This window comes from Lycorma delicatula, chromosome 2 (assembly GCF_047948215.1).
Source record: "Lycorma delicatula isolate Av1 chromosome 2, ASM4794821v1, whole genome shotgun sequence".
NCBI lineage: Eukaryota > Metazoa > Arthropoda > Insecta > Hemiptera > Fulgoridae > Lycorma > Lycorma delicatula.
This window is the reverse complement of record NC_134456.1, coordinates 134,675,390-134,689,211: the sequence shown is the minus strand read 5'-3', so window position 1 is coordinate 134,689,211 and position 13,822 is coordinate 134,675,390. Positions and strand designations below refer to the sequence as shown.

At 30.6% G+C, this 13,822-nt stretch overlaps 1 protein-coding gene across 1 annotated transcript in view; it reads right to left on the bottom strand.

Annotated features, from left to right (window-relative positions):
* The window catches only part of LOC142320257 (uncharacterized), a 482,609-nt gene that overhangs the window by 77,243 nt on the left and 391,544 nt on the right, over window positions 1-13,822 (bottom strand). Inside the window, exons 2-3 of the mRNA XM_075357959.1 lie at window positions 10,682-10,849; window positions 3,424-3,576 (exon numbers count right to left, since the gene is read on the bottom strand). Coding sequence (XP_075214074.1) covers window positions 3,424-3,576; window positions 10,682-10,849 — 321 coding nt within the window. The remainder of the gene's footprint in view (window positions 1-3,423; window positions 3,577-10,681; window positions 10,850-13,822) is intronic.

Here is a 13,822-nt window from a genome sequence, read left to right as displayed (position 1 = left end):
CGTGGCAATTTCCCCGTAATATTACAATATCTGACGCTATTTGATTTGAAAAATTCTTAGAAAATATTCAATCATTGAATCGATACTCGGGCGCTTAATACAAACATCATTTTTAACACTAACACAAATCTCAAAGAAGTGCTTGTATCAACAATCATTTTTGTTTGTATTTTATATTTAAGAAAAGGGGAATGGAGGAAATGAAGGATGGGGTGGTTCCACAGGGCCTTGAACCAACCTTCAACAATTAAGTTTATTATGCAAATTATCGGAGAGGAAACAGAATTCACCAAGTCGATTCAAATGCAGCTCCTTTACACCACATCACAACAAAGATGCATTGATTGTACACATCTTGAAGGTCCTTAAATTGTCAACACAGAGCAAGCAAGATAACAGGATCAGATGCTCACCCAAATAAGCGTGAATGGAGAAAGGATCAAGGAAAATAAAGTCCACTCTCGGAGAAAACAAACAACCCTTCCTCTGGTAAGCTTTCTCCAAGCAGTAGGCATCCTCCCTTTTCATGATTCCTCGGGAAATTACCCAGATAGGAGTAGGACACTAATTAATACCAAAGAATTTGCTCGAGAAGTACGTAACTGATATATTGACCAGAACATCAATATATGCTGCCAACAAATATTTTTTTCTTTCCAGGAATTAAAAAGAAATCCGAGAAAAAGTGCAGGATTCACAAAGGAACCTCGACTATCCCTAAAACTATGAGCCTTAAGGATGTATCCAACAATACTTTAAACCGTTTAACCAGACCACCTCTCCCCACTAGAGGTCTACCTTTCACAAATATGTATTTATCTCATTGCCTTTTCAATTATATGCCTTTTCAAATTACATTAATATATCTGACGATATTTTTTAATTTTACATTATTCAACGACTGACATTTTGAATACACCAATGCTGTTACATACAGTTTACACTAAAACACAGCTATCACTTTTGTCCGAAATGAAACAAAACGCGTCACCGCAAAGTTTGCAACAAACAAGTTAGCAAAGGTAGCAAAGTTGAAACATGAATAGATTATCATTGATGAAATAACTCTTTTCCTGAAATATGTCAAAGAAACGGCGCCGATTCCAGAGGTATTTTGAAGCTATTTCTTGTAAATAAAAAAACAAAGATAGAAAAAAAAGTAGTACAATAATAAGAAAGCGAAAATATTTTATTTTTAAATAAGAAAATACGACTGATAAATTTTTACAAATTTATTTGTTTAAGGAATATAACTTTTTCAAGCGTTTTATTTGATAACAAGACCTCTCAAATCGTTCTTTACAGGTTTAAAAAAAAATTTATCTTTATTTTGTAGGTTTCTCAGGTTTTCATATAATTAGTGTAATTCCTAAGATTAAGAAGAATGCTTTTCCTTTATTTAATGAAAAGTCCATCCTTTTACTTTTTAGCTAAAGAAAATCCATTAATTAAAACTTAAGAAAACTTTAAGCTTAAGAAAACCTCTTTGCACAAAGCTACTTGGAATGATAACAAACATAATTAAATTATGTAATTGATATAACTCGTTGGGTGTTTTTCCTTCATATAAATAGGGACTTAAAAAAACAAGTTATATTTAAAGTTGTTCACCTTGCTTGAATGAAAGAGCAAACATATATAACACTAATTCATTCATTTCTTTTATTATTTATTTATTCAATAAATTATACGAAATAAAAATAAATAGACATAATATTAATTTACATTTATATTATTGAAAAACCTGTTAAAATTAAGTTAAAATAATAGTATATGATAAAATTAGTTTAGAATTTGTATAATACTTTTCTTTTTTCGATAATTTATATTTGTACATATACATATATATATATATATATGTATGTACAAAAAAAACTATATAAAATAAAAGGTTTATATCTTGTACAAGTCAAAAGGTTAAGATAGATGAAAACGATCATCGCCTGCCGCCGGTGTCTTAAATAACGGTTCTGACTTCGTGCAGTCACGAACTTACAATTTTATAAACTTAAATTCCATCATTCTTCATTCATATTTTCGCTAGTAGTGTACTCGTTATTCTACAAATAAAAATAAAAATAAAAATAAAACAATTCACTTCAATTAATCTCCAGTCAGTCTCCGTAACACTTTTTAGATTGTACTATGTTTATAATCGCAGTAATTAAAATTGTTATCTTTTATACTATAAAACATTTATTAAGCTAGTGTTTGAAGCAAAGTGTATTATTTCGAAGACACATTATACAGTAGGCTTAAAATAATCGTATTTTTTAAATTAAATTTTAAAATACATACATTAGAAGAACTAGAATACCCAGCCAGCGTAATAAATCTCAAACAAGTAACCGATAGCAGCTTTACTACACATTTCTAAATATATTTCTTTTTAAATTCACGTTGCTACGTTATTGTTTAATTAAAAGTGGATATGGTTTATTAAAATATGTTATTAATTATTAATTACCGAGTCTAGTAAAATTAAAACCTTGCCGTACCATCAAAAATCTGGAACTAATTTTCTTTTTTTTTCATTATGTACGATGCAATAATGTAAAATAATATATATATATATATACTTTTTTTTTTAAATTTATGTCTCAATACCTACCAAAAAATAAATCATATAGAAAGCAACTTTTTTAATTAACATCTGCAGTCATACTTTCAAATAATTTGGACGTAACTTCCACTTGGACGATATAGAGTTAATATTTCTATTAACAAAGGTAGAGAAAATTTTACGTGCACACGCGCATCCGTACTCTTTTTTTCTGCCTCTTTTACATAAATTTCAAGTTATAAGAGCAGCAATACACACAACGAAAAACATAACTAACAAAGTTATTTCAAAACATCCTTTCATACATCGTATCAGAATTTATATAAAATGCTTTAAATAATTAAAAAAATTATAAAAGTGAAAATGTGTTTTAAAAAAAATACGAGGGATGCCTTTCATTAATTTTTCTTGAGTAGTTGGCACACCTTCGAAAATCAGGTCGATTACATAGTTTACTTTAATGTCTAACATTTACTACACTACACTCGAAAATAAAACAATAAGTTTTCAAAATTGACCATTAGAAGACAAAACAATACACAAAATGAATCGATTATGTAATTGTCTGTGATTAATTGCATAATCACTCGAGAAGTTATCATCGCTTAATAAAAATCACGTTCATAACATTTTTAATAACATTTTAATAACATAGAAAAATATATGAAAAACTGTATAAACTATTAAATTCCTTAACATTTTTAAGACTATAACAACTGGTTTTTTAAAAATTTCATTCGTTAAAAAAATGTATCAAACGAATTACACATTTTTAATAAATACTGTCCGTATATTAATAAGAAGTAATAATAGTTGAGAAAAAAAAAACATAAAATTTAATCACTAATTTCAATGTTTACCTTGTGAAGCAGAAGAACACTTATTCCGATTGTGACTATGACCATGGCAATGAGGATTTCTAGGTCCCTCCGGTTCCGAATCGTCTAAAGACTCAACTGAAGCAAGATAAGCACTTCCTTGGGGTCCACCAAGACACCTGCCGCCGCTCCTCACTGAAAAATAATAAATTAATTAATTACTAACTATCAAACACTTTATTTTCTTGTATAAAACTTGGACTTGTCTTTTATAATTACATTCTTAAAAACGTTCCAAATAAGTTTTTAGAACAAAATGTTTTTTTTTTTTTTTTTCAACGGCTTGTCTAGTAGTATGCTGCATCAAAGTAAAGAAATTTTCAAATCGGTACAGATTTCAAGAAACTATTAAAATTATTATCTAAGGTTCATCGTTTAATGTTAATGTTAAGGCTACCTAACTGATTAATATAACTGTATCTTTGATTTTTTTCATAATTTGGTTCTTTCTATCAACTGATAGAAAAAACAATTTCTGATCCTCAATTTTGCATCAGTAAATCTAGGTCAATAAACTTTTCTTTTTTTTTTAACCTCCGGGACCACCATTAAGTATTGCTTCAGAGGAGAAGGTGAATGATTTGTAGCGTGTGAGAAAATGCCATGCCTGACCGGGATTCGAAACACGGGATCTCCGGATGAAAAGCCGATACGCTACCACTCGCGCCAAGGAAAAATAAATACTTATTTTTAAAATAAAAATTAAATCGTATATTTAAAATAAATACACGAAAAAATAAACTTACTTTCGTACAACAATACTTCAATAATTTTACCAAGAGAACAATATAGTAAAGTCAGTAAGAATCTTAATTTAACCGGTCAGATAAAAACCGTTTTAGGATTTAAGAATATACAGTAACCGCGTACACAGACTACATATTATTCTAATTAAAACATTACGCTACTCTTGTAAATTAAAAATAAATAAATGAATACAACAGGCAAATATAATATACTTCGTACAGCAATCACGTCGACGAGAAGAAAATTTTCGTGAGAAGCGAAAGCTTTCTGCGCAAGGTCACGCCAACTAATACTGCATTATGCCAACAGTCATGTCAGTTTTACATATGCATTATATAGATTATACTGTATATTTATTTGTTTTTTGTTAAACTTCCTTTTTATAAATACGTGAACCGTTTCTAATCAACATTATTTGCTTTCTAAAGCGATTAATTTTAATTTAAAATGCCCATACACGTATACTTTTGAACACATATAAGTATCAAATAAAAATATTTCAGGAGCGTTAAGAGTCTAAACAGAGTTATAGAACTACAAGAGTTAACGATAATAATAGTCGTTCAATAACACCATTTAAGACAAATCATCTTCAATTATACTACCACTTGTATAACAGTTGAATTTAATGAAGGGTTAAACAAAATTGAAAGGGTTGTTAAAAGCGTCAGCACCAGTAAAACAGACCAAACCGGGTATAAATTATATTTCTATGAAGTCGTAACTAATGGTTTCCCTTACGATTTACGTTTATCGGTAAATACCCACTTATTAGCTGATAAAATATGATGATGAAGAGTAAATGAATTGAAGTACCGAAAGAATACTTGAATAACTACTATATTATTTTATAATTCTATAAAAATTAACTGTATATTATTAACTTAATATTCTATATTTAAGTAACTGTTAATAATTTTTTTTCTTTCGGCATAAAATTTCAATCAAATACAGCAAACTTTATAACGGTTAACAGTGCAAAGTCAATAAAACAACGCTGAATATATACGTTATATGAAATATGTTGGCAGTTACACATAAAAGAATGAAGTGAAACAATCCGGAATGATATATAGACATCTATATTAGGAATATATATGATTATAGTTGTAGCAGAAAGATGGGGTAATTTTATTTCAATAAAAAGTAATATAATTTTAAGAATCTGAAGGTTAAAAGAGAATAATAAAAATACGTAACGTACGTCACGTTCAAATTATCATAAAAACATAATTTTATTACACGAAAACTAGACAGTTGTGTAGAATATCAAAGCGTTAAATAGTAATAAAAAACCGGTTACGATATACGAATGAATGCATTACTTTCTTCGATTAAATTATGTGAAGTCACACAAACTCATGTGGGAACAAGAAGGAGAGGAAAAAAGGTCTCATCTTAAATTATACAATTTTTTTTATATCAAAATAACACCACAAGCAGAATTCACACTATTTAAATTTTATTAATCGAATTTTATTTTATTTTTACATTTTATTCGTTAACTCTTTATTTCTCTTTGAATAGCTGTAAGCTTAACAACACTTCAGATTTCAGAGGCCGGAATATGGAAAAATAATAATTCAAACCTCAATGATTAATGTGCCAAAGAGTGGGGTCTTATTTTACCGAATTTTCAATAAAATATATATAACACTTTCCCTCTTAATTAATTTACACTGTTGAGTACGTATTGTCGATAAAATTAAACACAAACTGATTAAAACATAAGATAAACAACTTTTTAATTTTCCTGTAAAAAAAATCTTTTTTTTTTCAAATCAAAATTTCAGCAAGAATTTCAAAGCAAAATGTTAAGAAAAGAACTCAATAAAAAATAAAAATTCAACAAGGAAAATTATACTTTTATTATAATTAAGAAAACGTTACGGATAACTACGCCAAAACAAAATAAATAAATCTTAATTATTTTTACAGAAATTAAAATAGATTTAACATTACCCAACGTCCGTAACCTAAATCATGTTGCCTCGACTCCACCTTAGGCTGGCCCGTCCATTGGAAGAGACTACGAGCGACTACAAGATACACGACTGCAACCGACTTTGATTCATACGACTATAAGAGACTGGGATCGTATTTCACAGGCTAATACGCGCGACTGTCGGCGTTTATACAAAGCCTACAAAGTATTTATAGAATCTGTATTTGTTTTACCCACTTTTCGAAGAAAAGTAGTATTACTTTTGATCGCATAGTAGGATAGCGGGAGGGGTGAAAATGAATTTTCTTTACGTTTTGAGATAAGAGGAAAAACAAAATACCGTTCACTTAAAATAGGGGGGTTTACTTACATTATTTATAGATTATGTATAAAATTTTGTGGTTCAAAAATCTCCAAAACTGCTACATCAATTTCATTGAAATTTAGATATGCTTTAGCAGTGAAGTTGTGCATGTGAAAATTTGATGAAGAGTGGTTGAGACTTTCTTGAGTTAAATTTAAGGTCGTAAAAATTTGAGCGGGACAAGTTACAACTGCGATTCGTTACGATGCTGCAAGTTGGAATGGAAACAAATTAAAATAACGAAAAGTTGATTTTATTTTTTGGTTGTAGTTTTTCTAAGGCGTTGAAAAAGTCCATAGTTTGCGTTGTATATCCCAAGAATGATAAATTTTGTCTATCATATTCCATAGAGGTTATTTTTCACAAACTGAAGTGATTTATCATTATCAATATCCATGGCAAATAAGTAAAAACAATAAAAAAATAGTATGGTAAAATTTATTTATGAAGATAAGCGTACGATTAAAACCAGCTACTGTTTGTTGTAGCACGTAGTCGCTCAAGATCGCTTGTATGGACGCGGTTAGGTAGCACTCACCACTTTTTGTGTTGGGATCAGATGCGTTACTACGTACGTACTCGCATGAACTTGTAGCCTCTCAAAGTCTCTTCCAGTGGAAGAGTGACCTTAGGTTTTGAAGAACGGAAGGAAAAGTAGAATTATTGTAGAATAATTATTCCACCTAACATCACTTTTGTTTTTATCATTGTATACTTTTTTCTTTTTTTTTACCTTTTTCCCTGGGTCGGATCCTGCAATTAAGTATAACACAGCCCAGGGGAGTGTCCTATACTCTAACGGGCCTTCCCGTTGGGGCACCCCGCAACGGGGAGTGATGTCCCACTCGGGGTGTCCCCGCCGGGATTTTTTTTCGCTCGGAGGTTCGAGTCCCCTTGCCTCATTGCTACCGCCCATTCGTGCAAGCACGAGCGAACGGCAGCTTCGCAGAGGGCTGTCCCTCATCCCCGAGCCCCCTAATCCTTCTCCTGAAGTACCTTCGTCACCTTTGAATCCTGCGACGGTATCAAAATTCTTGGAGCTCCGCACACGGTGGCGATGATGGTCTCCACACTGAGCGATCCGGTAATCGCCGAGCAAGCTAGGCGGTATTCATCCCACTGCGAGCACCAGAACACCACGTGTTCCTGGGTACCCGGGTCGCTACAGTAAGTGCAGTAGGGGTCATCTGCCCTCCTCCTACCACAGAGGAGCCTTCTTTTCAATGCTCGTGGTTCGCCAATGTTCGAGAGCAACCTAGCCAGATACTGCACCATTCCCGCCTTCTCGATAACCTCTTTCACATGGTAAGTGAACGATCGCTTGCATACTTAATAATGAACATTGCATTCTTTATAAAAGTTTTGTAAACCCTTATAGGCACAAGGGAACTTTATTCAAAAAACTTAGCTGGACCGCCTCAGGTTGAGGTTTTGTACAAAACCTCAACAGCCGAATGATTGGAAACATTTATCGTGATACAGGATAAAAATTGATCAAAAACATCGTAAATTCCTAGGAGAACACAGAAACTGAAAAAAATCTTCATCCTCTGTAGCTTTCATCAATTTTAACACATAAATACAGAATCTAAATTAAATTGACTCAATATATCTTTATAATTTTCTGCATCAAAAACGTATTTATTTCAGAATAGAATTAATGATAAAAAAAAAATAGGAAAATAGCATTTTTCTACGGTATACTATTAGTTTCTGGAAGAAAAAAAACAGAATAGAGGACAGGTGAGTTAACAGGTCGACTCGACGGCCGATTGACTGGATTCGTTTATCTCATTGAAATGTTTATATTGCCATTGACAAAATTTCCTTAAATTTATTAATTAATTTTCCTTAATTTGTATTTTATCACTCTTCGTAATATTGATTTTTAAAGCTCTTTCATATTTTTTTACGAATAAGTGATCGGAATGCAACATCGGAGACGTAAGTTAGTTGACCTCATATTTTTCTTTGCCTTGAAATGCAACATCGGAGACGTAAGTTAGTTGACCTCATATTTTTCTTTGCCTTGAAAGATTAAATCAAATCAAATTATTGTATAAAAGTTAAATTATTATTTTTTAATTTATAAATTGATATCAATTTCACAATTTTTTATAGATTACCTACAACATTTCAAGGCATAAGTTGTAATCTTTGATTTAATACTTAACAATTATAATATAATCACAGAGGTTCAACAGTAAACGTGTATATACTCATAAAGATTTAATGAACACAGTTGTTTTTTTTTTTCATATAATAATAAAGTAGCATTAATATAAATAGCCAATCTCCGTCGAAGTGGTAGAGTCTCGGCCTTTTATCCAGAGGTACCGGATTCGAATCTCGGTCAGGCATGGCATTTTTCATAAGGTACAAAATTCCATTTTCATATTCCACGTACAAGCTTTTTTGAAGGCTTCTGTGTAATTTCATCATCAAAAAATTAATAATAAATATACAACATTTCAATTTCTAAAGCATTTCCCGGAATAACAGAGGAAAATGCAGAACTGATAAGGCAAAATCACTCCATAAAGATTGACATATTCTTCTAAAAAGATGTTTTAAAGTAAAATATTTTTGGTTTTAAAAATCTCTGAATGCTGTAAAATCTACAGTAGCATAAAGTTCTACAAATTTCAATCGCCAAGATAAATTTATTTCAAATTAAAATAAATTGACATAATATAAATTAAATTTTTTATGTTTATTATATCCATTTCCAATAGACAAACTGATTTAATTTCACTTTTAGAGTAATTTACAGAATAAGAGATAGAAGTATAGAAACGGAATCACTGCCAATCAATTGGTACCGTTCTCCTCATATCACTATATTGCAATTGTTACATTCAATTAATTTTATTGGTTGATTATAAATTATCAGTTTCTGTATCTTTCATCAGAATTTATGATGTTCCTGAAGAACTTAAAGTTCAAAAAACTGAAAATATAGACAGTCATTAGGAATTTCACAACTGAAAATTGATAGTTTCATACAAATAGGATGGGGTAGCTCCTGAAGCATTTTAATCAGAAAGGTATGAAGTACTTACCATACAGGTTTTTTTGACTTCATAACTCAAGAGATATATTTATTAAAAAGTCTATTTGGATACTTTTGAAGTATGAAACATAAAAATTCTTCCAGATTAAAAAAAAATATACTGGAGATTATTTTATTATTTCAGATAACAATAAGAAAATGTTATAAATATATAAGCAGAGTATTATTGTTCAAAAAATATTAAAGCTTCATGATTATAAACCTGCTGAAATAAGGAAAATTAGCTTTTCCCATTGTCCTACATGTTAAAATCCCTTAAGTTTTAAAATCACAACTAAATTTTATATAAAGATTTCGAACTGATACTTATACTCATAATTCACTATACTTTATGTTACAACAAAATTATTACATTTTAATTTTTTTCATGTTTATAAGACAACAATTTATTTTTATATTCTCTATTGTTATATAATTACCGCCTACATTTTTATAAATCATCATCCAGTTCGAAACAAAAGATTAAGGATATCTGTTCACAAAAAAGAAATCGAATATTACGATGACTCACAAAATAATCTTTGCCACTGTTGTCTTCTAGACAGCAGGTCAATCTTTCTACGGTAACATCTCGTGCACTTATGTTCAGCAATTGCATCTAACATTTAAATATATAACTTATACATTACCTAAGATAACGAGTAGGATAAAATAAAAAAGGAAACAAATTTACAAGACACGGTTAATATTACTGAATTAATAAAACATATTCATTCCCACCGTATTTTATAAACTAAGCTTTTTTTAAATCAATATCATTAATAAAATTGTTAAAAAATGATATGAGAACATAATGACTTCCAATTAATATTTTGGAATATCGAATAAATTTGTTTATGACATACAATACTATCATTTAATTATTTTTAATTAACTAGTTACTCAATAAGAAATGTTACAATAGACCATCTTAGTCTCCACCTTCAATTAACACTATCTAATAATAATAATAATAATAATAGGCGTCAACCTCCGGCAATATTAAATTAACGTCTTAATAAACAATGAAATATTATACAGACACGTAAAGAACGTTGAAAACATAGCAGTATATGTAATCGTGATGAACAACTTAATTATGAAATAAAATAAAAAGTTATAAAAAATCAACCTGAAGACGAAGATGACGATGATGATGACGCAATGGATACAACAGAGAGTGGTCTTGGTGGGGGTGGTGCTGGTGAAGGTGGTGGCTGTTCTTCGGGACGTACTCGACCCACTAAGGCGTCATACATCCCCAATAGAGTTGGAACAAGATCCTCCGCTGTTGTAGTCCCTAAAAAAAAAAGTAATAATAAATAAATAAATAATTAAATATAACACATGTGAATCAATTATCAACATTTATTCCGGTGGGTAATAATCGGTTAATATATTAAAATGTTATCGATTACCTCTTTATTGAAAAAAAAAAGTTTTAAATCTACAACCTTACCTCACGAGCTAAAATTGTAGATATCGTTATGTATATATAAAACAGATAAATAATAAGAAAATACTAATAGAAAGTTAAATGCCGAAAATCAGCATTTTGTGGCAGAAAAATTACTCAATAAGGATGTAATCTGTAGTAAGGTGAATAAAAGATGATAGTCTATAAAACTGTTCTAATTATGTTGATAAATAAGAAAGGTATCAAAAATAGGTATGTCGAAAACTGTATAAATATTTATTCATATACAACCATTTCATTTGAAAAAAGTAAATAATTCTAAATACGGATAATAAGCAATACCTAAGAAAAAAATTATCACAACATTGTTCATTAGACACAAACGGTCGTTTATATTGTACTTGTATTGACAAATTCCTCATTAGGAAATCAAAGGTTTAGTAAAAATAATATTTTATATTATTAGTAATCACCATTTATTTAACAAAACTTTCTAGCAGCAGATCCATCCAATGTAGATGGTTTTTCCTGTTGTCTTCAGCGCTCAAAAATACAAAAAGGTTTAATGTAATGGAATTTAAGATCGTGGGAAACATTAGTTAGACGTAAAACACTAAGGCCATCAACAAATAATAATCAGAGATTACTCCCGCAGAAAAGTTTTATTTAACAGAAATAATTTAAAAGTAATTCAAGAAATGGAAATAGCCACTTATCTTGTTGGTCTCTATAGATCTTAACGGACCGATCCCCCTTCATTTGAACTGAATAACTCGTTTACTTACAACTTCAATAATAAATAGAATATAGGAAACACACTTCCTTTCCAAAGTAAATAAAGAGTATTTTAAGTCTATATATTTTCGAATAATATTATAAGAGTAAAACGTTTACGTGTGTGAGTTTAATTCAAGAATAATCGGGTTACATCAGCTATTATACACATAAATCTACAACCGGATTTTTTCCATTAACATCATTTAGTTTACTAAGGTAGGCTACTTAACTCAGAATATTTTTAATCCGGTATAAAACAACCGAACAGCTTAGAAACTAACCGAGAACAATACCATGAATAGGCTACTGAACAAGAGAATTTTTTAAAATAAAATGACAGTTTAAAAGGAATCCATTACAAAATAAAATTAAAAAAGTCAAATTAATGTTATTCAAATTAACTATAAATAAATAATTCTCTACTTTAAAAATGTAAAGTAAACAGAAAGATTCAGTAAATAATAATCCCATTATTATTATTATCGTTAAGAAGTTGTCAACAAGTCTTCAAGTTTCTATTAAAATTAACTGGAGACTACTTTAAAGAAACAAATCAAATTTTAAAACTATCAATGAACTACAGAACTAGCGTAAATTACAATTTTTATAAAGTAAAAATATAAATCCTGAACTAACAAAAGTTAACATAACTTACAACTACCGCAGAAATAATTCCGGTTTATTCTCACAAGACGACGATTTTTTTTTTATACAAAGCAGATAAGATCCTAAAACTAAATGGTATTTTAAAAACGTCTAACACCGAGATTATTCTAACGTGGATCTTTACCTTCTGCTGGTATAGCAATTTGAACTGATTAAACCAAAATCGTTAATGAAATAAACCCATTCTGGAATAAAAAATATCCTATCTTCCTTCCGAGAAGTTGTGGGAAAGCTGCCTTTTGAGTTTGTCTCTTATCGCAGTTCATATCTGAATTGTTTCAGTTTTTTTCCTTACATTCTGACCCCGTAAGGGAAGACACCCTCCGCCACCTCCTCCGTTTCGAGCCCTTATGAGCTTTACCGGAGGTCATCTTCGAAACCTCGGCTTTTGACATATAGTCCACCTCGGCTAGGATGCCACCGATGCGAATTCCACTAGTGACATTCCCATCGGTGCACTACTATTTAATTAACTCAAAACAAAACACATCGAGTCTTAAGTAAGACTGAAAGAACCTAACTAAACAATAACAACACAATAACATTGAAATAAGACCAAATAAAGGTCAAAAACATAATTTATAAAACAAAACATCAACGAAAACAGAATACAAGAGAAAAGCTCTAGATCCTCTCAGCAATTCTTTCCTTTGCTAAATAAACTATAAAACTCTCCACTGAGAACACATCCCAGAATCTATCAGGCTGAATTTCTGCCCCTAAAAGTACCATGGTCGGAAATAAATTGCGTCACATATTTATTACGTCCACCCAAGAGGCGTCCCGCAAACCAATATTTGGAGAGAGAACATGCGTATAACGCTCACCATCTGTCTCATCCCATCTGGCCTGCCACAAGGCATTGCCTTGTTGTTCAATTTCTCCAACTTTATCCGAAGTTAACTCACCGGACTTCTTAGCAACATACCGCTTATCAGATGCAATCAAGTCTATAGGTTTCACGCCTGCAGTCACCAAGACTGCCTCCCGAGAAATAGTACGGTAACCACCCGTTACCGTTAAGAACAATTCTAAATCCTTCTTCTTCACATCTTTCTTGAGTTTTTTCAGGCACAAACTGAATATTAACTGAAGATTCAGACATTTTTATAGCCGGTGTGTTCTCGTATCGGCATGATCTTGTATAGGATTGATTCCACCAGATAAAATGTTTTCCCTCAAATGTCTACACGTAATTAAAACTGAATTTTTCTGAACTGCCTATAACGGGAAGTCTTCAATTTATACAATATTCAATCAAAAGTTGATTCTTAAGTAAAAAATAAACGTGTTACATACAGGACGTTGATTTAAATATGTTAGTGTCATCAAGAATTCCACTCCACGATTAAGAAAGGATTCGTTCGAATATTGGAAGTCCATGTACATTCTTAAAGGTTTCATTAACGAAAC